The following is a 25,037-nucleotide window of genomic DNA, read 5'->3' on the forward strand; positions in this document are numbered from 1 at the left end:
CGACTTTGCGTCAGAAATCACATCCGCAGGGACATCTGCCAAAAGAGGTAAGGTTCAGTAAAATGCGCACTTTACTGAATTTGCAGAGTAACGACCATTCGCCAGAGCGAAAAGTAGCCTGTCGATAGAGTGCGACCGAACGCTAGTGACGGTCTCTTTCGCTAGCGAATTGACGCCTGTTAGTGAATTGCCGATGTCCCTGCAGATGTGATTTCTGGTGAAAAGTCGCTAGCGTTAGACACTTCGCCCTTTAGTAAATATGACCCTAAACTCTTCTTGACGTGCGATATTTGGGACCAAGTGAAGTCACCAATAACTGCAAGGCCCAGCGGCATTACCAGACAGACAGAAAGACACCATGGGGGGGTGTTGTGAAGTTCTAGTTCGGGTAAGTAGGAGGGAGCAGGGAAGTAGAATAGGCAGCACTGGGAATGGCGGGAGTTGTAGTCCAGCGGCAGCACAGGTTGCAGATAGGACTGGTGGCAGGTGGAGAGAGTGAATGGGAGGGATGAAGCGCTGGGAGGAGGATGAAGGAGGAGGAGGCAGAGAGACGAGTGTGGGAGGAGAGCAGGAGCAGCAGGAAATCAGGGAAAGGGGCAGAGAGAAAGGAGTGTGACAGTGGGAGGTGCAGCCACTGCCTTTGCTCTCCGGATCCGGGACTCATGGGGCGACTGCTGCTGCTGCAACAGAGAGTGAGAGCCCGGGCGCATCTTCCCTCCGCCGCCGCCGTCTGACTTGCAACTTTCTGCCTCTTTGTGTGTGTGTTTTGTATGTGTTTTGTGTGTGTTGTGACTGCTTCTTCCCGCTGCGTCCCAGTGGGTGCCCGAATGCAGCGCCTGCCCCGAGGGCACATGTAGCTACTACTCCTGCCCTGAGAGCGCACGTAGCACGGTCTGGGAGCCCAAGTGTCCGGGCTTTATAAAGAGTTGCGTTTAGAGGAGCCCCCCCCCCCTGTGTAGTGGTAGCGCTGCTGCTGGCCGCCCCCCTCACAATGCCGGATCTGATCAGTGTGTCGGAATTTGTGTGCGAGACCAATGAGGATTACAAGTCCCCCACTGCCTCCAATTTCACCAACAGGCTGAGCCAGTGCAGGAACACGGTCGTGGCTATAGATGAGGTAAGTGACTGTCACTCACACTGAGCTGCTGCAGAACCTCTTGGGATTCTCACGGGGAATGGGAGTGCATGTGGCAAGCTGAAACTGAGCTCTTTTCTATAAAGGGGTAGTTATGTGTAGGGCACAAGCTGAAACTGATCTGTTTTCTTCTTGGGAGAGTTATATGTAGGGGGTAGGTATAGACTGTACATTGCACCCCACAGGTTTGTAGTAGGGCTATCCAGTCTGCATTTCTGTCATTCTACTGCAACTCTCAGGATTCATCCACAGCCAGAGGTAGTTGTAGTTGAGCTACAACTTGAGAAATGAAGCGGTGCATTATAAGTATCAGGCACCCCTCCACCACTAAGATCAGGCCCAAGTTGGAAATTGTATCTGACTACATACCCATTCATTTTTATGTAGTTTCTAATTGACTTGTCAGGTGTTCTTTGCCAGTTTGGCCAATAATCAGCCTGTTTGCCACTGCCAAAATGTGACCTGACTTTGGGTAGGGTTATTGGTTTCCGAATTGCACTGTTAACTGATTAGCCAACACCGGGGACACTAAAATTCAGCCAACTTTGATGTTAAACAACGTATGTGACATCATACATAATTGCAGTGCCTTCTAATGGGTGAGATTTTGACGCTGCATTGTGACTTTAGTGAAGCATCAGATAACTAATCCAGTTCACCTGTTCCATCCAGGCAATAAAACATGCCATATAGGACTTCCTGGGAAGTCGTTTTCCTTGTTTAATTCCTGCACATCCATTCCATGTGATCAGTTGATTCAAAGAAATTCCTACAATGTAATTCCTATCTGAGAAGCCACATGGCTGTTGGTTGAAGGTAGATGTGACTGTTTGTTTGTTGGCTTGAAGTTGATCTTAGTGGCATAGTGCAAGTCTTTCCGGAAGCCGCTGTCGGATCAGATGTTCCTATAGACATGACGATGATGTTCTTGGGATATATATATATCTCTATCTATCTATCTATCTATCTATATATATATAGTGTGAAATAGGCCTATACAGCAGAGCTGTCCAGGTTTTTAAATGCCAATTATCTGCTGGCAGCAGTGGTTGCTATAAGTTGTAGTTCAACAAGAGCTTATTTTAGGATAGGCCTGCGTGGTATGAAATTCTACTGATATTGCATCTGCTTTATGATAAATAGTAATGTTTGTTATTGTGTTCGGAAACAAGCAATGTATTCAGTCATTCAGCAGGGAGAGTAGCTATGTTGGTAAGAGGGGAGTGGCTGGATATGAACTGACACTGATAAGGATTAAATGAATGGGGTCAGTTAACAACTTGGCAGTTATTTATGAAAGAGGAAATTGGTGTCCAACTTTTATATTCCCCATTAAAAGGTGAAAAGGTGTTTTTTGCTTTCTGCAGGCTAGGAGCCTCAAAAGCCTTTGGTGGGCCACATCGGCCCTCGGGAACTCTGACTGGGGAGCTTTGAAATACAGTGACCATTGGTATGTCACCGTGTTTTTTATTTGTTTTTTAGAAGGGGGTAAGTGACTGCCATTTGAAAGCTGGAAAGAGTCGTAAGAAAAAGGCAAATAATAAAAAAACTATTAAAAATAATGCAGCCCAATTGAAAAGTTGCTTAGAATTGGCAATTCTATATAGGGATATACTGAATCCACTATTTTGGATTCAGCCGAACCCCCGAATCCTTCACGAAAGATTCGGCCGAATACTGAACCGAATCCTATTTCTAATTTGCATATGCAAATAAGGGATGGGAAGGGGAAAACATTTTTTTACTTCCTTGTTTTGTGACAGTCACGCGATTTCCTGCCCTGCCCCTAATTTGCATATGCTAATTAGGATTCGAATTAAGTTCAGCCTGGCAGAAGGATTTGGTCGAATCCGAATCCTGCTGAAAAAGGCCAAATACTGTCTGAATTCCGAACCAAACCCTAATTCTATAACATACTAAAGGTGAACAACCCCTTTAAGGGATACACAAATTCTCAGCTGCACATATATTTACAAATAGCTGTAAAACCACTGACATTTGTGATGAATGTGTATTAGAAAGTTGCTTAGAATGGCATTTTCTTTCGTTATGCACAATGTTTTTGGCCAAAGATGCACCTACTGTTTGGTTATGTTGAATATATAAAGGAGAAGTAAAGGCTAAAATTAAGTTAGCTTTATCAGAAAGGTCTATATAAATACTAGGGATGCACCAAATCCAGGATTCGGTTCCGGATACAGGCTTTTTTATGTAAATTACGATTCGGCTCGGTATTCGGCTGAATCTTTCATCAAGGATTCGGACGAATCCCAAATAGTGGATTCGGTGCATCCCCAGTAAACCCTCAATGTAATGCTGCTCTGAGTCCTCTGTCAAAATAAACACCTCATTTCTTTCCTTCTATTGTGTACACTCTGTATCAGACTTCCTGTTTTCATCTTAAACGGCTAGGGCTTGAGCATGCTCAGTTTGCTCCTCTCTCCCCCTCCCTCCTGTAATCTGAGCCCAGAGCTATGAGTGAACAGGGGAGACTCAGGCAGGAAGTGATGTCACACCAAGCTAATATTGCAGCTACTATCCTAGAGAGCTTCTAGAGCTGTTTACTCGGGTATGGTAAAGCATTCTACAGCATAAATATAGTGTTCTAGCTTGTAATATTGTGGTTAATCTATTGGCAATAAACTGCTTCAGTAGCTTTCCTTCTCCTTTAAGGTCCCTATCACATTCACATGCTGTGGTTAGTGCCAGGGACAAACTTGTGCACTTATTGGCTGTTCAGCGACTATCAGAATAATGAACCATATTATAGTTCTTCTCATTCAGCAGACCTGTTTCAGTCAATTTCTGCTTGCTCGTAGTATTGTTAATGGGTTAAGGGGATAGAAAAAATTAAAATGTATATTTTAAAAGGATGCCCAGAGCCGGGTGCTTTGTGTTCAGTGACTGTTAACAGATTGGAGCTGACATTCTTTGAACTTGTCTCCCGTTCTTTTTTCTTTTAACTGAGAGCTCACATGTACCCGGCTTTCAAAGAGATTAATGTTCAGCTTACAAATTGCACTGGTGCCTCTGGTACCAAGAGAGGTGGGGGCCGCTCGCTGCTCACCTCCCCCCCCAATTAATGCAGGAGGAGACAGAGTAACCTCACTGTGATACTCAGTGCAGGCATCTTTTGTCTGGCTGTCCAGGTGTTATTTAGGATATATGGTAGGTGATTGTATTTATCAACCAATGTAAGTCAGAGGATTGTAGTTGTTATTACCGCCTCACAGTTCTGTGTTCTCAGGGTGGATTCTGCTAAGGGCAGAACTTCGTTTCAATAAGGTTTCTCCTACAGTTCATAACAGGCTGGGAGGCACAGGTACGGGATCCTTTATGCAGAAATCTCTGAATTACGGAAAGGCCGTCTCCCATAAACTCCATTTTAATCTAATAATGTGAATTTTTTAAAAATGATTTCCTTTTTCTCTGTAATAATTAAATAGTATCTTGTACTTGATCTCAACTAAGATGTAATTAATTCTTTTTTAAGCAAACCCAGCATATTGGGTTTATTAAATGTTTACAAGATTTTTTTAGTAGAGTTAGTAACAGTTAATGTATGAAGATCCAAATTACGGAAAGATCCGTTATCCAGAAAACCCCAGGTCCCGAGCATTCTGCATACATGTATAGGCACAATCTCCCTACTATACCTGCTATCCCACAGTCACAGTCTCTTCCCAGAGACTATTATCCCACTGTTACTATAGGCACCATCTCTCCCTACTATACCTGCTATCCCACAGCCACAGTCCCTTCCCAGAGACTATTATCCCACTGTTACTATAGGCACCATCTCTCCCTACTATACCTGCTATCCCACAGTCACACTCCCTTCCCAGAGACTATTATCCACTGTTACTATAGGCACTATCTCTCCCTACTATACCTGCTATCACACAGTCTCTTCCCAGAGACTATTATCCCACTGTTACTATAGGCACTATCTCTCCCTACTATACCTGCTATCCCACAGCCACAGTCCCTTCCCAGAGACTATTATCCCACTGTAACTATAGGCACCATCTCTCCCTACTATACCTGCTATCCCACAGTCACACTCCTTCCCAGAGACTATTATCCACTGTTACTATAGGCACCATCTCTCCCTACTATACCTGCTATCTCACAGTCACACTCCCTTCCCAGAGACTATTATCCACTGTTACTATAGACACCATCTCTCCCTACTATACCTGCTAACCCACAGCCACAGTCCCTTCCCAGAGACTATTATCTCACTGTTACCCAAGCGTTCTGGATAACAGGTCCCATACCTGTAGTAGATTGTAAGTTCCACTGGGGTTGGGACTCATGTGAAGGTTTAAACGGAGCATACTATTTGGGTGCTAATTTATGAAAAAGAATAGTAGTAATAGTAACAGCAAAGTCTTTATTGAAAACATTGAATTTGGTGTCCATGATTCATTAGCAATTAAGTTGTTTGCTTGCAGCAGACTGCAGTGAATTCAATGTAGCCATGCAACACACATCTATACTGATTTGTTATTTGGCCATTTAGTATATTTATTGTATGTGTCCTGTTTGGTGACGCTTTGTTTTGTACGCTGCAAATTTACTTTGTCAACATTATTGTTTTATTAGTATGCAATGTGCTGGGTCTGGGCAGGGGTGGGTATGTCACCAGTATTTCAGTACCAATTAAAATAATTAATTAGACTTTAAATAAAAATCTTCTTTCATCAGGAAAACATATTTGCAGTCTTATAGCCAGCTATGAGCAAGCATTCCCACACCCAGCCAGATAATACAGCATATTAACTTTTCTGCAAGGAATTATGGGTAGAGATATGCAAGTATTATTGCCTTAGGCCTGATAGCTGTACAGTAACTGATTGTAGCTGCTGCAGCACAGATTTCATTGTAGGGCAGGGTTGAGCATCCTTCACCCAGTCAGGTGTTCAGCAACATTTGGGGAGCTATAGAACCCCTAAGCAGGATTTGTTCTTTAAATATAATGCATCACAGTGTGGATCAGCTGTCTATTGTACCCATTCATCATAGAATTCATTGTAGGGATTGTTTACTTTTAAATTAACTTTTAGAATGATATAGAGTGATATTCTGATACATTTTGCAATTGCTCTTCATTTTTTATTAATTGTGATTTTTGAGTTATTTGGCTTTTTGTTCAGCTACTTTCCAGTTTGCAGTTTCAGCAATCTGGTTACTAGGGTCCAAAGTATCCTAGCGAAGTGATTGGAATATGAATAGGAGAGGCCTGAATAGAAAGATGAGCAAAAAGTAACAATAAATCCATAGACTTACAGAGCATTTATTTTTCAGACCCCCATTTGAATGCAGAAGAAGGCAAAAAAAAAAAAAAGTAAAAAATGAAGGGCAATTGAAAAGTTGCTTAGAATTAGTCAATCTAGAACATGCTAAAATTTAAAAATAAATACATAATTTTTTTCCCTGCTGTTGTAAAGACAAACCATCTGGTTTCCAGTGCTCTAAAGGCCCCCATACACAGACAGATAAAAGCAGTTGACAGATTAAGTCGGCAGCTTATTGGGCAGTGTATGGGGGCCCTCCGACGGCTTCCCTGATCGATTTCGGCAGATGTTGATCGGTGGGTTTAAAATCCAGTTGGATTGAGGCCCACATCAGTTCGTTGATGCGGTCCTCGATCCAACCTCCAGTATTCTCATTGTGATCCGATCGTTGGACCCTTGGGCTCTCGATTGGATCAGGCCCTCTCCTATTCATATTCCAGTCTCTCGTTAAAATCAATGCCTGGTTGCTAGGTTAAGTTGGACCCTAGCAACCAGATAGATATTGAAATTCCAAACCAGAGAGTTGCTACATAAAAAGCTAAAGAATTCAAATAATAAAAAATGAAGACCAACTACAAATTATCTCGGAATATCACTATCATACTAAAAGTTAATTTAAGAGTCAACAACCCCTTTAAGTGACTCTCCACCAGTGAGTCTTTGCTTAATGTGATCCCTTAGTTCTTGTTATTGGCGTCAAAATTTTCTGCTGGCAACGGGAATTTTATACCTGCCCGTTTGACATCTGGCCGGTTTTCGGATAGATATCGATGACGGAAGCCCATCGGAGGACGCAATACACTGGCCAATAAGCTGCCGACTTTGTCAATCAAAACTATACTATAAAGCGATTGAAGGCTGAGGATTTAGGGCCTGCATTATATATGAATTTTTCCTACAGATCCCTGAATGGATCATTGCATTGCTGAGCTATAAAAGCTTCTGTACAAAGGACACTGATCTCATTACACGACTATTCCACTGACTGCACATTCAGAGAGAGTGATGTTGCCAAACCCTGCCTCGTGCTTTATTCATCCCTTATGTTGTGTTCACTTCAAGCAATGTTCCTACCAGTTATTCCTTGGTAGTGTAGAGGTTAAATGTGTTGTATTTGGCACCAGCGTTTGGGGAGATCGGTCGCCGCAAAGACGAGGCGATTAGTCGCCAGGCGACCAAATCTCCCCAAAACGCCCAGTGTGGCCTAACCCTAAAAGGAATAAAAAATGGTTACGACCCATAAGGAAAACAGACCTGCTATACGCTCAAGGGCTCATTTAATTTACGCAAGTTTAAAGTCAAAGATTATGAAAAGCCCTTAAAGGGGAACTATAGGGAAAATGGAAATTTAATATAAGCTTCATCATACTGAAATAAGAAACTTTCTATATACAATAAAACATTCTGCGTTGTTTACAAAATAATCAAGTTTATCTCCGCTATTCCTCTCTCATCATCTGTTTCTCTTCATGCTCTCTTCACTCGACAGTTGGGTGTCAGATATTCATTGACATTTAGATCCAATATATCTTATAGGGGGGTCTCCTTTCCTAGCAGATGTATCAGAGCTTACTCAAATAAGTGATTCCAGTACAAACAAAATCTAACAAAATAAATGCCTTTTGCACAAATCCTGCATGTAGAGAGACATGATGTCTGGTGATTTTAATAGAGTGAGCTCCAATACATCTTCTAGGTAAAAGTAACCCCCTATAAGATATATTGGATCTAAAGCTCGCCATAGACGCGACGATTCTTCTTGCTGAACGACCAATTTTAGGGAAGTCCGACCAATCCTTCGAAATTATCGTGCGGTTAGTGGGATTCGAACGATCTTACGATTTTTCAGCCGACATCTGTCAGGAAATTGATCGGCCAGGTCAAAAAATCTTTGTTGGTCCCAGTGCAATCTATCTATGTTTGCAGGGCCAAGCAGGCAGCTCCCCTTTGTTTTTCTGGCAAATTGGTCTTTTTAGTTGATGGTCAATTCGTACGATCGTACGATCGTTCCGAGAAAATCGCGGTCTCACGATGAGGATCGGATCTTTTAAAAATCTCAACATTTTAGGCCATCTTAACTGTCAATGAATATCTGACACCCAACTCCGGTATGAAAACAGAATGAAGAGAAACAGATGCTGAGAGAGGGATAGTGAAGATAAACTTGATTGTTTCAGAAACGCTACGGAATACTTAATTGTATATAGAAAGTTTATTATTTCGGTGTGATGAAGCTTATATAAACTTTTCATTTTCCCGATAGTTCCCCTTTAATGCAGATGTGCCAAGAAGGAATTTATTGTACACCATATGTGATACAGAGTCTAGCTTATCTTTGCCCCCCCCCTCCACCCTTGCTAAGGTTAACAGCATGGAAGCACTCAGCATGGTGGTGATTAAGTCCTCCTTGAGTCATTGTGAGTATCCAGAGAGACACAGCTTGCCGCCTACACAGACTGGAAGTGAGAGCAGGTCATGGAAGAAAATTTTGACGCCAATAACAAGAACTAAGGGATCATATTAAGCAAAGACTCACTGGTGGAGAGTCACTTAAAGGGGTTGTTGACTCTTAAATTAACTTTTAGTATGATAGTGATATTCCGAGATAATTTGTAGTTGGTCTTCATTTTTTATTATTTGAATTCTTTAGCTTTTTATGTAGCAACTCTCTGGTTTGGAATTTCAATATCTATCTGGTTGCTAGGGTCCAACTTAACCTAGCAACCAGGCATTGATTTTAATGAGAGACTGGAATATGAATAGGAGAGGGCCTGAATAGAAAGGTAACAAAAAGTAGCCGCAACAATAAAATTGTAGCCTCACAATAGTTTTTGGCTGCTTGGGGTCAGTGATCCATTTGAAAGCTGAAAAAAGGCAAAATAAGGCAAATAATTCAAAAACTATATAAAAAAAAAAATAATAAAGGCCAGTTGAAAATTTGCTTAGAATTGGCGATTCTATAACATACTCAAAGTTAATTTAAAGGTGAACAGCCCTCTTCAAGGGAACAAAGATGTTATGGTATGCCCACCTATAAGATCATTGCCCTGGACCAACTGGCAACTTAAAGGGGACCCGTTGCCCAAACAAAATTATTCCAAATCCTATTTTATCATGATAGTCAAGCAAAATGAACTTTAATTACACTGTATACATTATTTAAATATTTTTTCCATCAGTCTGGGAACTCATAATTATAGTAACCAGGAAGGTGTGTGGACACTATTATTAAGGCAAGCCTTGTATCATCTCAGAATCTTGTTTGTGCACCAGGGGACAGGGACCCAATGTCCATCCCCATGTCCTGGCTACACAATTAAATCGTGGAGAGAGCAGTGACATCTAGGAAGTGCTGAATGGAAAGTGAAAGTAATTGTTTGCCCTGCCGCTATGCCTAGGCATAGAGGCGGGGTAGGCAATATTTTGATTGACAGCTGATATTTTTAAATGAGTTTACAACAGCTATGAATGCTTTAATAAAAAAAAGAAATTGGCTTTCATGTTTAATTTAAAAAGGACTTTTATTATACAGATTTTTATGTCTGGGTGACGGGTCCACTTTAATTGAGTCCTTGGCATCATTCAGGTTTAAAGGCAAGTTAACTCCAAACTAATAGAAGAAAACCTAATTCTATACACTTGTTAAAAATTGTCTATGCTTTTACAGTTATTTGTAAAAACGATTGCTATTGAAAGCAGCATTTGCTTAACTCCTGATTTTTACTTTTTAAACAATGTTGCAAATGTCTTAGTTCCCCAGCAAAGACAGGTGTGTTAATCAGCTGCCTTGTCTTACATTGTATCAACAGTCTGAGCCAACAGGACAGAGAATAGAAAGGGACAAACACTGCTCTCAATAGTAATACATATACAAATAACTTAAAAACCATCAAAAAAATTTAATGAATGTATATACAAGGTTGCTTTGAATTAGGTTTTCTTTTATGAGGCAAAAAAATATTTTTTGGGTTGACATTCCCTATAAGTCATAAAATACACTTTAAATGCCACACATCTATTATTGGGCATTATAGTTATAATCATGAATAGAAGATGTGTGTCAGCCTTACATGGCAGTTGGTGTTGCAAAGGGTTAAAACGTATAAATTTGCTGGTAGCAACATGTGGGCTTGAATCCTTTGAAGGTGGCAGCCATCATTTTCGGTTTTACAGTTTGCACAACCTCTATAAACATAGAATGTTGTTTATTTTTGTGCGTGATGCTATCCTTAGCAGACATAGGGCCAGCATATGTTGTTCGTTTGGAAATCCGGCGTGAGTCTTTTGAGAATTTTCTATTTTCTAAGGAGCGAGACGGTGGTAGTTTGTGTATAAAGTCGGCCATAGCCCTAACAATTACGAATATCGTATGAAAATTAGTTTCGTACGATATTATCTGTGCGTCTATGGCCACCTTATTTCTGAGATAATTTGGTATAACTGTTCCTGTGCATCTCGTGGCATGGTGCATTTTTTAATGAAACACAAAGGCTTTTTGGACTGTGTTTGTAAAGGGAAAACACCAGGAAGCTGTGGTATCCAGAGCAGTGACTGAACGTCTCCCAAGAGCAATCAATGAATTAAGTCAACATTCGTTTTATTTTTAGCAGCGTATAGGCCTGTATACTGGCCCCTAGTAAATAAAGCAGTAATAGCAACAAGCTATGAGCTTGTGGATTTGCTTCCTTAAATGTCAGTAACAGGACAGGGAATTTGCATGAACCATCAAAATAATTGTGGCCATAGACCTTATTAGGGTAAACATTTTATGGTTTAAATTTAAGCTCCCCCCCCCCACTTCCCCCAGCAACTTGCAATATTTAAGTAAAATCTGATTCTCTGTACTTCCTGCTACTCGGCTGCCACTGTCCAGGCTACGGCTAAATGTAATTTTAACTGTAAGACCTGGTTGAGGGTGTTTCACATTCGTTGCCAATGCCCTCCTCTGTCTCTTAGCAGTGGCATATATGGGGGATTTCAGGCCAAAAAATTACATGTTTTGGAATATATCAGGTGATATCTGCATTTTCTTTGCTAGTGTTTTCCTTGGGGTGAAAAAGCATATTCTGTCATTGCCTTAAAGGAGAAGGAAAGCTACGGAGGCATTTTATTGCCAATAGATAAGCTGCAATAGTGCAAGCTAGAATGCTATATTTATTCTGCAAAATGTTTTACCATACCTGAGTAAAAAGCTCTAGGAGCTCTCTGTTTGTTTAGGATAGCAGCTGCCATATTAGCTTGGTGTGGGATCACTTCCTGCCTAAGTCTTTCCCTGCTCACTTATAGCTCTGAGCTCAGATTACAGCAGAGAAGGGGGGGGTGGGAAGAGGAGCAAACTGAGCATGCTCATGCCCGGGGAAAGGAGGTTTAAGTTGAAGGCAGGAAGTCTGATACAGACCCATGTGTACACAATAGAAGGAAAGAAATGCAGTGTTTCTTTTGACAGAGGACTCAGAGCAGCACTATTTTGAGGGTTTACTGGTATATTTTGGTGGACCTTTCTGATAAGGCTTACTTAGTTTTAACCTTTACTTCTCCTTTAAGGATTGAATCATGCATGGAGAGCTGTAGTAGTCCCTTGCCTATATACATGCTACAGATGCACTTCTACAGTAGCTCCTTGCATGCACCACAGGTGTAGCCTGTGTAAAATTGCGTGTTCAGGTTGGGTGCTGGTCAGGTTGGAGTACACTTTTCCTCTGATGTCGAAAATTCCCTATACTGGAATCAGAGGCAACATGGCAACATTTGGACAGTTAGGGCTGTGTGCGGGTTATGGTTTTGCGGGTTAGGGCCCAGTGTGAGTTGTGTTATTCCTGATCCTCACACTACTAATAAGGACCAGTCCAGTTGTCAGTGGGTTCCTGGGAACGGCACTTTATCAACACCTAGACACTGCAGGTTGGACATGCCTGATGTTTATGCTAAAATATCTTTAGCTATTATGTCCCTTGTAATTTTGCCCACTTTCTTCTACAGGGGCCCCTGTGATATTTGGGGTTCCAGGGAAAATTGCATGCCCTGCTGTACCTGCCCTCCATATCTAAATTGTAGCTTTATTTCTCTGTTGAAATATATAGAGCAGTACAGGTATAGAATTCTACTATAACCTGTGACCTTCAACACCAGCTATAGTGCTGTTCTCATATAAATCGAAATGGGAAACGGTAGGACAAACATGGGTTTAAGGAGCCAGAGACGTTTTGTATAGGGATGATATCACAGCAGTAGAAAAACCACGAACATCAAATTTCCTTGTTTTTCTGAGTGTTCCGCTCATCTGCTTTTGCTCTCTGAGGATGACCTACTTTGTGCATATCCAGTCAGTGTACACGCAAAGAAGGTTCTGGAACAAAAATAAGATTCCAGCTAAATCTTGTTGTTTTGCTCTAGTCATATGCTGAAAGCTTTTTGGGGCTGTGACCCCATTTCTTCTCTATCGCTGTACATGGCACTTAGTCTTTGTAACTCTGTTTATTTATATTATTTTGTCACTCCTCTTTTTATGATTGTATGTTAGGTGGTGTTTTAACTACTGTAGAGATCATAGTGTGTTGTAGCCATCATATGACAAAAGGATGTGCAGGTACAATAGAAATCAACCAGGAATAAAAACAACTATACTACTGCAAATTTATTATCATTATATGTGAATGAGTATGAGCAACTGCTTATTCAGGCCTAAAGTAGGAAAGTCTGTCATTTTACTCTATGCTTTGTGTGTGTCCAACTTAGAAGTGGGTAATGCAAGAACCCATCTGCAGCCAATCTGAGAACGAGAATTGAGAATGTACATAGGACTAGACTAACTTGCAATTAATTCGAGATAGAAAGTTTAAAGTACAAAGGGAACCGAGCTAGCTGGTTGCAATAGCAGCAGTATTATAAGTGTGATATATGCCAGAATATGAAATATAATTCATATAGTAGTTTCAAATTGAAGTGCCCCTAGAAAGAAGTGAGTTGGAACTGGTTGTGAGAAGGTGCTATTTCTATAGGGTAGGCATAATTGATAATTGACTTCTGGCAATTCATCTATATACTGCATATGGAAGTGAGTAGACTGGGGGTCCCCAGCCTTTTTAGCCATGAGCCACATTCAAATGTAAAAATAGTTGGGAAGCAACACAGTAGCCCCTATGTTTACTAGCAGCTTACACAAAGAGAAAACGTTCAGCCAAGCCAGGAATTCAAAAGTAAGCACCTGCTTTGAGGCCACTGGGAGCAACATGATGCTCCAGAGCCACTGGTTCGGGATCATTGGGGTAGACCCAGGTTAGAGCTTTATCTAGAAGTATGTAAGCTTTGAGATGGACAACAGATTTCAGTATGTGTATGTTGGGTGAATGATCTCAAACTTTATTTTACCAAGAATACCATGTTAGTGTACAACAAACATATTGTAAAAGTGAAGTGAATTGTAATGAGAATGCTGACTGAGGGGCACATTTACTAAGCTTGAGTGAAGAATTCGAATGATAAAAATTAGAATTTCAAGTATTTTTTTGGGTACTTCGACCATCGAATGGGTCAAATTCAATCGAATTCGATCTAATCGAAACGATTCGAAGTAAAAATCGCTTGACTATTTGACCATTCGATAGTCTAAGTACTGTCTCTTTAAAAAATACTTCGCCACCTACCGAGGTACAATATTAGACTATGGGGACCTGCCCCAGCACTTTTCGAAACATTTTTTTGATTGAAGAAAAATCCTTCGATCAATCGCTTAAAATCGTTCAAATCGTTCGATTCGAAGGATTTTATCGTTCGATCAAAGGATTTTATCATTCGAACGATTTTTACTTCGATCGAATGATTCGAAGGATTTAAATTCGAGGGTCGAATTCAAGGGTTTATTAATCCTCAAAATTCGACCCTCGATAAATGTGACCCCGAGTGTGTATTCTTGTGACATCTAAACCATATGTGGAGGTTACCCTAGAAGTAACGAGTAGTCTGCATTGTGAGCGAGAGCTGTATGTTTTACTTCAAGGAGAGGCAATGGGGTTATAATCCCTGGGGAGAGTGAAAAACAATAGCAAGGATCTCTGTTTATTGACAGTGGCCCTTGTGTGAGAATCTACAAGATGTATGTATGTATGTATGTATAATACACAAAAGCTATGAATATCTTGTAAATTATATCCTTATAAACGGTGAGTTCTGATGTCATCAGTTATAAACGGCGAGTTCTGATGTCATTTCTGTCACATGACTCACTGAATTTTGTGTATTATAATAAATAAAGTTCCCCCAGTTGCAAAATCTGAGGATATTCGAAGTTACCTCGGAGTTCCATGACCTGTATATAAAACCTGTTTATATGGTCATGAAACTCGGCCTCGTGTTTTTATATGGTCATGAAACTCCTCAGTAACTTATAATATCCTTATAATTTACAAGAGGGGGTACTTTATTCGCTATATAACTTTGTTTGTAAAGCACTGTTAAGGAGCCACATCGCTGTACAGTGCATAAAAGTACAATATATATAAAAGTATACACAGGGAAGACAAATTACATAAAAATACACAGAAATATCAGGATAAAGAGTTTAAAGAAATTCTGTCATGATTTGTATGATGTTTTTTTTTCTAAATTACACTGTTTACACTGCAAATAATTTACTCTACCATATAAAATTTAATTCCTGAACCAGCAAGTGTGTTTTTTTTTAGTTGTTATATTGGTTTGTAGGCACCATCTCAGGTCATTTTGCCTGGTCATGTGATTTCAGAAAGAGCCAGCACTTTAGGATGGAACTTCTTTCTGGCAGGCTGTTGTTTCTCCTATTCAATGTAACTGAATGTGTCTCAGTGGGACCTGGATTTTTCTATTGAGTGCTGTTCTTAGATGTACCAGGCAGCTGTCATCTTGTGTTAGGGAGCTGTTATCTGGTTACCTTCCCATTGTTCTGTTGTTAGGCTGCTGGGGGGGGAAAGGAAGGGTAAGAAGAATTTCACTGGCACACAGGAGTTGCAGTAGCAGGGCAAGCCCTTGCAATTTTAATATGCAGTAGTGCAACGTTTCGGGGTCACGCCCCTTTGTCAAGGGGCGTGACCCCAAAACGTTGCACTACTGCATAATAAAATTGCAAGGGCTTGCCCTGCTACTGCAACTCCTGTGTGCCAGTGAAATTCTTCTTACCCTTGTTGTGAGGTGGCCGATTCCTCTATCACTGTGCACCAGGATAAGAACCTTTGGGAGTGTGTGGTGTGCGGCTTCTCCGAAGTTCACTTGTGGGAAATGAAGGGGCTGATATCACTCCATCTTGCAGTGTAGCAGTAAAGAGTGACTGAAGTTTATCAGAGCACAAGTCACATGACTGGGGGCAGCTTGGAAACTGACAATATGTCTAGCATCCTTTAGTCAATTAATATAGTAAGAGGAGAGCACTCCAAAGTAGCAAAATGCTGTGATTTATTAAAGACTACTACACAACATGTTTTGGGTCTTACATACCCTTTTTCAAGTGTATGTATGTTACACTTGGAAAAGGGTATGTAAGACCCGAAACATGTCATATAGTAGTCTTTAATAAATCACAGCATTTTGCTACTTTGGAGTGCTCTCCTCTTACTAAATTAATTGACTAATTGAAGCTGGGATAGCAGTAACGGAGAAGAGGATTTGAAGCATTCACGGTGAATAGGCAGTGCGGAGAACTTTATTGCTTAATGTTTAGCATCCTATCAGATTTCAAAATTAAATATAACAAAATCGATTTGCTCGCTTGAGAAATGAATTTGTGTAAAATTCTGATGGAGCAACACTATTAACTGATGTGTTTTGAAAAAAATATGTTTTCTCATGACTGTATCCCTTTAAGTGCTGTGTGGTAAGAGACATACGGGTAATTTTATCAAAGAGTGAAGTTCCGCCACTAGAGTGAAATTCTGCAGCGCCTCAATTCATTTCTATGGGATTTTGAAAGGTGTATTTATCAATGGGTGAAAAATCCCATAGAAAGGAATGGAGAGCGGCGGAACTTCACTATTAACTTCACTCTTTGATAAATATACCCCATAGTGGGAAGAAGTTTCCTGCCCTGTAGAGCTTACAGTCTAAGATGAGGCCTGGTTCCACCAGAAACAGATAATTGTGTGTGGCAAGCTGCAAATACTGATACCTTGAATTTGTGGTTTTTTTTTTTTTTTTTTTGTTAAAAGCAAAAAAAAATTTATTTGGCATGACTAGTAGCCTTGGCAGGGAATCCAAGAAAATGAAGAAAAGCCTTGAGGGAACTGGACTTCAGTTATGATATGAATTTCATTCAGTGCTTGGCATTCCAACATAAAAATAACCCATGTTGTTAACGTCGCAATTTGGCATTTAATTATGTTGATATTGGGGTCTCTTGTGCAAGGAAAAATAGAAAAAAATCCATCTATCCTATAATGTGCACAAGATCAAATAAAGAGCCATTGAATGGAATCCTGAGGAAAGGGCCTTTTCCCTTTCTAGACAAAATACAGTGCAGATGTCTTGGAGAGCTGCTGGCAAGGTTGCAAATCAAGACGTTTTTGTTCGGTCGAGGAGTCAGTTCATTATGGGAGCAGAGGCAGCTGCTGAATCTCTCTGCCAAGGGACAGCCAAACCGACAGTGCAGCCCGCTTCCAAAACACAGGGAAAGGGAACGCAGATGTTTTTATCGATACTGATTTCAGCATGACATAATTACTTTTTTAAGAATCTCTTTATCAAATGAAAACCACAGACAAACTGCCAGAATTCCACATGCCGTTTTGCAAAATGTGCATACTTGTACCCAAATCTGTTTGAGGTAGATATCTTGTTCAGCAGAATTGAAAAGGGAAAAAATTATGTTCTCAGCTTCAGTGCAGAGACCCCAAAACATGATGCTTCTTCTGGCGCCCTAGTATGACCCTATGGAACATTAATGATAAAGATGCTGGGTATTCTGTAGCACTATTGATATCCCAGAATGCAGAGGTGTCCATCAGGAGGCCTATAGGCCACATGTAGCCCTCCAGTGAGTTTTATGGCCCATCTATTCTATTTATGTCAAAAATGTTATTTAAATGTGTCACATGGTATAACTGAGTCAGTGAAGGTGTGCCTCATATGTAGCTACCTGTGAAAGTGTACCGAGTGTCATGTCACAAGCCCTGTGACTCCCAGCTGATGGGTGCAGCCCTCTTTGTGGCACATTAATCACTGGGGTGTGACTCCGAGTGGTAGACAATCACTGGCTCCTGGTCAGACCTTTACAATCTGACCAGATGAATGCACAACAATTTCTAGACACTAACATCATAACTACATTCTACCAGTTGGGTTTCCATGTAAACATTAGTACAGGTATGGTATCTGTTATCGAGAAAGCTATGAATTACAGGGAGGCCATCTCCTGTTGACTCTATTTTAAGCAAATTTTTTAAAATATTTCCTTTTTCTGTAATAATAAAACAGCACTTTGTGCTTGATGGTAGCTAAGCTACATAAATCCATATTGGAAGATAAAGATTAATTACCGTTATAACTATTGTTTAAAAGATTTTTAGCAGACTTACGGCATGGTGATGGAAAGATCACTTATCCAGAAAATATGGGATACATTATCTGGAAACCCATTATCCAGATAGCTCTGAATTATGGAAAGGCCGTCTCCCATAGATTCCATTTTATCCAAATAACTCACATTTTAAAAATGATTTCTTTTTTTTTCTCTGTAATAATAAAATATTACCTTGTACTTGATCCAAACTAAAATACAAATCATACTTATTGGAGGTAAAACAATCCTATTGGGTTTGATTAATGTTTAAATTATTTTTAATTGACTAACGGTATGGAGATCTAAATTACAGAAAGATCCCTTGTCTGGAATACTCCCAGGTTCCAAGCATTCTGGATACCAGGTCCACATATCTGTAAAAGCGGAGCCTGTCAGGGAACCAGTGATTCAACTGCTGGCTTTTTATTCTGACCATAAAATTAGAGGTCTCATTAGTTAAAAGAACTCTTTTAGGGTGGTGACAGATAGGGAGATCAGTCGCCCAGTGACAAATCTTCTCTATTGCGGACGACTAATCTCCCCGAAATGGCAACTTCGGACGACTTTGGATATCTGAAGCAATTCGTATGCCATCCCGCCAATGATTCGGGGAGATTTTGGGGAGATTAGTCGCCCGCAGTAGAGAAGATTTGTCGCAGGGCGACTAATCTCCCTGTCTGCCACCACCCATTATGGTGTTCCTTTAGCTGAATCTTTAGTGCTCATAGATATTAAAAAAGAACTAAAGCTCAATGAATTAGGCTAGAAATCCAGCACCTTAAAGAGGTGATTTACCTTTAAGTTAACTTTTAGCATGTTCTAGAATGGCTAATTCTAAACATTTCAATTGGCCTTCATTTTGTCTTTTTCATAGTTTTTGAATTATTTGTTATATATTTATTATTGCTACTTTTTATTATTTATCTTTCTATGCAGGCCTCTCCTATTCAGAGTCCAGTCTCTTACTCAAATCAGTGCATGGTTGCTAGTAATGTGGATTCTAGCAAACCGATTGCTGAAATTGCAAACTGGAGAGCTGCTGAATAAAAATCTAAATACCTCAAAAACCACAAATAATAAAAAATGAAAACCAGTCACAAATGTTCATAGAATATCACTCTATAATACACAAAAGCCATGAATATCTTGTAAATTATATCCTTATAAACGGTGAGTAGTGATGTCATCAGTTATAAACGGTGAGTAGTGATGTAATTTCTGTCACATGACTCACTAAAATGTGTGTATTATTATTAATAAAGTACCCCCAGTTGTAAAATATGAGGATATTATAAGTTACCTCGGAGTTCCATGACCTGTATAAAAACACTCGGCCTTCGGCCTCGTGTTTTTATATGGTCATGAAACTCCTCAGTAACTTATAATATCCTTATATTTTACAAGAGGGGGTACTTTATTCACTATGTACGTCATACTGAAAGTTAGATTAAGCTTTCGGTATGACTTTAAGCTTTTGTTCCAGCCGAAGGCCACTGCAGCGCTTTAGCAGTAAAGCTACCAATAGATCTCCATATTCATTTTGTATTCCCTGTGAAATAGGCAATCTTTATTTAAATGTGTTCTAGTGTCATTAAGATCTGCTCCAAATTACACGGGGTTTTCTTCAAGCAATTCCCAGGTAATTCTGTAACTTTTGCGGGTTAATAATCCCAAGAATCCCATTAACTGCAATCTGTTGTAAAGTGCTACATAACTTGCTGGTGCTGTATAAATAAATTATGATCTATTCAGCAGAGAAAGTTTTTTTCTAATTCTTTACTTTATGCCCTTTAAATATATGGGAGATCTCCATGGTGGATGCCTTTAACTACAGTAGATTTCTCTTCCAGTGTGCCGTGGTACAGACTCGCATTAATACAAATATTTATGAATCCTTATATATCTATGAATAATGGTAGTTGTATGTATTTTTTCCATTGGGGTGCACAATGTGTTTGTTCCCAACAGCTCATATAGGTGTAGTATGCATTTATATTGTTTACAGAGAGTATCTCTGATTGCTGTCTATTGTAAGGCTTATAAAAACCTCCTACAATCTATAATTACTGAGTCAGCAGCAGTTGCCAGCTGCCATAGTGGCTAAATAATCAGTAGTGCAAGGTTTTCCATTTATCCAGAACTGCCTGTAAAAGTAAATCCCCTGGGGCCATTTTCTTTCCAGCGTGCCATTGCTAGTCGACAGAATCCTCAATTGCTAATGAACTCGAGTAGTTTCTGTGAAGGGGCCACTTTGCAGATGCTTTTCATGTAGATTTTGAATTAAACTGGGGGAGCTTTCAAAGGGCATATGCAGCCTCTTAACTGCTAAGGGTGAAGTGCAAGTTAATGTGATCTTGACTCACTCATCAGTAGCATAGAGCTATGGAACAAACAGTATAGTGGGTTTTGAGCAAAACATTTCCATACGCCGCCGGTCTTTTTCTATTAATATCAATGCAAAAATGTGTGATTCTATCGCCTGTTCAGAGGGGAAATTTGTTGATTCCCATTGTTATAAATGAATAGCAACCTGCCAGGTGACTCACTTGGTTTATTCCTGTATTTATATATACAAACATACATATAAAGGGACAGAGTGGAGTACTTCCCTTTACTATATAGGTCTGCTCTCCTGAGTGCTGGTAAAAAGTAAATATACAGTAAACCATAAAAGGTACCTCACTCATTCAGGAACCTTTTTATTCCCTTAGGAAGAGTACAGAAGTGTTCGAAACATTGGATTTTTTCCAGTAAATCACTCATTTGCACTAGTTCCAGAATTTTAAAGTCACTTTAAAATTTTTAATTCAGAAGAAAAAATCAAACCCCAAGTAAGGGGTATTTTATACCACCCAGGAACATGTGGTACAGAACATTTTCAGATTTCTGCATTGTGCATATACCCTTGTAGATTTGCAGGGGATACCTGGAAGATCAGAAAAGGATGCCATTGTAGTGCTCATCATAAAGTACCCAAAGCCAGAAGAGTTTGGACAACTAGAATCACTCTGGGAAAATAATATTTTTTTATTAGTCAGTATAATGTGCCTTTATCACACTTATTTTTTCTCTGTGTTTTACACAAGTCTTGTGAGTTGCAGAAGTGCCTGACAGCAGCATGTTATGGCAGTAGCACATTCCTGTATTGTTAAGGTCAAAGGGTAGATAAGCACATTTCATGTTTCTCAGACTCTCTTACACACTTGGGTGCGGCTTCATCTAACCTGGTTGCTTTGTGTTCCAGGGTGAGAGCAATTTTTGATTCCTGTCATTAATTATGTAACTTCGGACTGAGCTTCAGCTCAATGTATAATAATCGCACAACAGCACAATTTAATCTGGTTCTGTTTATGTGGCCATTGATTATTTAAGAATGTAGCCAGATCTGACCTTTCTTTTCTAAGCACTCAGTTTAGCACATTTCTTGCCCTGCAGAATCGCTGTGAATTGAGCTGTGTATTGGGTCATTGACTCTGAAGGCTGTTTGAAGTCTTTTGGGCCTTGTCACATGACCAGTTGTCTGGACTGTAATCTGCACATTTTGGCTGCCATAATTTACTGGTTTCTGTTGTCTTCATGAAAAAAAAGTTTTGAGACTTTTGGGTATAATTACATATTCCTTATGACAACACTGCGAAGAACGAATTGTGGCTGCTTCTTGAGGAAAGGTTGGTGTTATGTAGGGGAAAATCTAAAAACTGTTATTAAAAGAACATTATCTTCAAGAATCATATTGCCCAAAACCCAATTAGAAACATATATCAAGTTTTGTTGGTTCTCTGGAATATTAACAGTTTTTGACTAGTAATGCCAGACTTTTGACTCTGCAGCAGAGAAGCTTTAAACTTGAGTATCAAGCTCCCACACACATCAGTTTGTTGCTGTTGTTAACCATAAAAAAACAATGATATATGAAATAATTCATAGAAAAAATAGAATAATAGAACGCTGAGGTCACCTTACATGGCAATATAAAGGTACAAGCCTGCCAGTGCTTTTATACAGATCACTGAATGGCAAGTTGACTTTTAATATCCTTGCATTTTACAACAGGGGCTACATTATTTACTTTTATATTAAACATTAATTTATTGCAAAATGCATCAATGTATCGGCTGAGAATGGATGTGGACTTGTGCCTTTTAATTCTCTTTTTTTCCTAGTTACTTGTGTTTCAAATAACCGAGTAATCTTGCTATTTGGATCCTGTCACATAGCAATTCGTCTGTGCCACTGGCAACTGTCAGCGAGGTTCTGCTTAGGCCAGCTATAGCCGGAAGATACAGGAAAGACCTGAGGGGGTTATCCTCCTCTGGAATTAGCTTCCTTCATTCCTGGTGAGGCAGGTGACAGTAATGTGCTTTGACTGCTCTGTTCAGTAGCTGAACGGGGAGGGAGTGCCCCAGCAAGCCTAGTTGTTACAAACTTCATATTGATGCAGATTTTTCCTCAGTGCTGTTAGGGAATGGAAGCACTGGAAGATTATTACCATGTTGCCTTACAAATGTCCATAGTGAAGCATAGTCTCACAAGGCAATAGTTTACATCTGAATTAATTGATCATTTGAAGAGGCCTGAAACAGACCTGAAGTTACCTCAGATACAGGCAGCATTGGGCAGAGCTAGGAGGGTGATGTGGGTGTGGCCAAGAGCATAATGGTGCTGGGCCAAAATACTTTCAGTGTAAGGACCTCTGGGTTGATGTCTCTGAAAAAATTAGGCCTGTTTGGCAAACAATCACTTGATAGTAATGTTCCCCTGGTATTTGTTTCTTAAAAAAAAAAGTGGCAAACCTAGCCGAGTTGCCCACATGTGAAATTTCAGTCAGCATAGGAAGGGGCGAGAGAATGGGGTCAGTCAGGAAGCCAGTCAGGAGTTCACGTGGAAATCATTACATAAGGATTGCCTGTGAGAGTCAGAGAGCAACACCCACCCTATATGACATGCCCTCTGGTCATGATTATTGTATAATTTGTATTTTATATTTGTATCCTTCGTTGTATACTGAGAATAGACACTTGATTCCTGGTGAAACATTGAAATCATTCTGTGGAATGGTCAAAAATAAACCGCAAAGAATCACCCTGGAGAATAAGGAGCATTGGCAACTAATCCAATGCAAACAGCCATCTATTACACATATATAGACTTGCTGCTCGGATAATCTAACTGTACAAGTATGGGATCTGTTATGCAGTATGCTCGGGACCTGGGGGTTTCCGGATAACAGATCTTTCCGTAAGTTGGATTTTCATACCTTAAGTCTACTAGAAACCCAATAGGATTGTTTTGCTTCCAATAAGGATTAATTATATCTTAGTTGGATCAAGTGCAAGGCACTGTTTTATTATTACAGAGAAAAAGGGATTCATATTTAAAAATTTGGATTATTTGGATAAAATTGAGTCTATTGGAGACGGCCATTCCATAATTCGGAGTTTTCTGGATAACGGGTTTCTGGATAATGGATTCCATACCTGTACTGCCGTTAGTATTGAAATCTAGGCTTGCAGTCTCACATTAGGTTCTATTTAAATTGCCAAGATTTTGCAAAGTTCAACCTCACAACCGGGAGCAACTGAGGCCTCTGCACTGTATATTTTAGACCCAGATTTCTGCTTTTACAACAGTAACCACTGACTGACATGCTGCCAGTCTCCTCTTATTATGTATTCTATTGTGTGAGTTGAATAATATCTTAATGAATTAATACTGTATTTACTGCGATGCAATAGAAACCCCTAAGCCACCTAAGTGCTTTGATATGGTGAAGCAAAATGGTTCCCCATGGGCAGCACTGTTGCCCTTTGGTTAGCATTAACATTCTTTCTAATGTATGGGTGCTGGTTTCAGTACCGACAAGGGCACGGTCAAAGTTGTATTTTTAAGTTGTTCCTTGGGTAGTGTTCCGCCTGGTGCTCTGGTTTTATTGCTCCTGTCACAGACCCTGTGAATGATTAAACTAGGGTTGTGTTGTATGCCAATGTTAATAAAATAAAGGATGACAATAATTTAAAGTCTCAGTATATCTATATGGTGGCCAAACACTTCCTTGTGTCTCTGCAACATGGATCATTCAGCAGTGTAGATTTACACACATTTTCCTCCTTCCGTCCTGCACACTGTGTGAATGCCCTGAGGCCATTTAACATTGCAGTTTAATTACACTTCAGTAGAATAGTTGCCTTTGTACTCGGAATTTAGAACTGCATTCATACAGCTTATGGCACATGGAGCACTTTTCTATTTCTCTACCATCAGCCTCAGTATTATCAGCTGTTTCTTCTACAGCAGTGTGTGTGTAGTTACATACCATATTTTTTAACAGTTAGATATGGGGGTAATGTAATAAGTCACAAAAATCTATAGGAATGCTTATCAGCCAATTAGATGTTTTCTGTAAAACAAAATATACTTGCTGATTGGCTGCTATATGTTATTGGGGTATTGGCACATGGGACGGTTGTAAATCTGTGCCACCACCAGTGATAAAATGCCAAGTTGCCTTCCAACCAGCATTAGTGTAAATCACCATTGGGAAAACATGACGCACCGTAGCCCGAAGTTGCCTGGTGAGGCTACTTTGAAAAACACATGTTTTCCCACTGGCTATTTACATTAATGGCTGGTGTGAAGGAAACTGAACCTTTAGTCACCTGCTATAAACCTGTGCTACCATGGGGCCAGTACCCTTAGACTGCAACTCCCACCTTTGCATTTAAAGGGGTTGTTCACCTTTCAGATAACTTTTAGTACATGTAGAGAGTGATATTCTGAGATAATTTGCAATTGTTTTTCATTTTTTATTATTTAAGGTTTTTGAGTTATTTAGCTTTTTATTCAGCAGCTCTTTAATTTGCATTTTAAGCAATTTTAATCTGGTAGCCAGCAGTGCCGGGCCACGCTGGGCAGGCACCCTAGGCAGGCCCGGCAGTCGCTGCGCCTGTTTAGTGCGCAAATTTGCGCGCCTGCGCATTCGCAAATTTGCGCTCGCATACGCGAATTTGTGCACAAAGCGCGAAAAATACATCGAGTCGGCAAGAGAAGGGAACCGGACTTGGGGTAGACGACAGAGGAGGTA

General features: G+C 40.1%; 1 protein-coding gene across 6 annotated transcripts in view; it reads left to right on the top strand.

The window, feature by feature from the left end:
* Positions 1 to 479: 479 nt before the first annotated feature.
* Positions 480 to 25,037, top strand: part of asap2.L (ArfGAP with SH3 domain, ankyrin repeat and PH domain 2 L homeolog) — a 150,936-nt gene continuing 126,378 nt past the window's right edge. For 2 of the 6 annotated variants that reach the window (XM_041562148.1, XM_041562149.1), the window contains exon 1: positions 483 to 1,117. In XM_041562148.1, coding sequence (XP_041418082.1) covers positions 992 to 1,117 — 126 coding nt within the window. In that variant the 5' untranslated portion in view covers positions 483 to 991. 6 annotated transcript variants of the gene reach the window in all.

The sequence above is a fragment of the Xenopus laevis genome, chromosome 5L (assembly GCF_017654675.1).
Source record: "Xenopus laevis strain J_2021 chromosome 5L, Xenopus_laevis_v10.1, whole genome shotgun sequence".
In the NCBI taxonomy this organism is placed as follows: Eukaryota; Metazoa; Chordata; class Amphibia; order Anura; family Pipidae; genus Xenopus; species Xenopus laevis.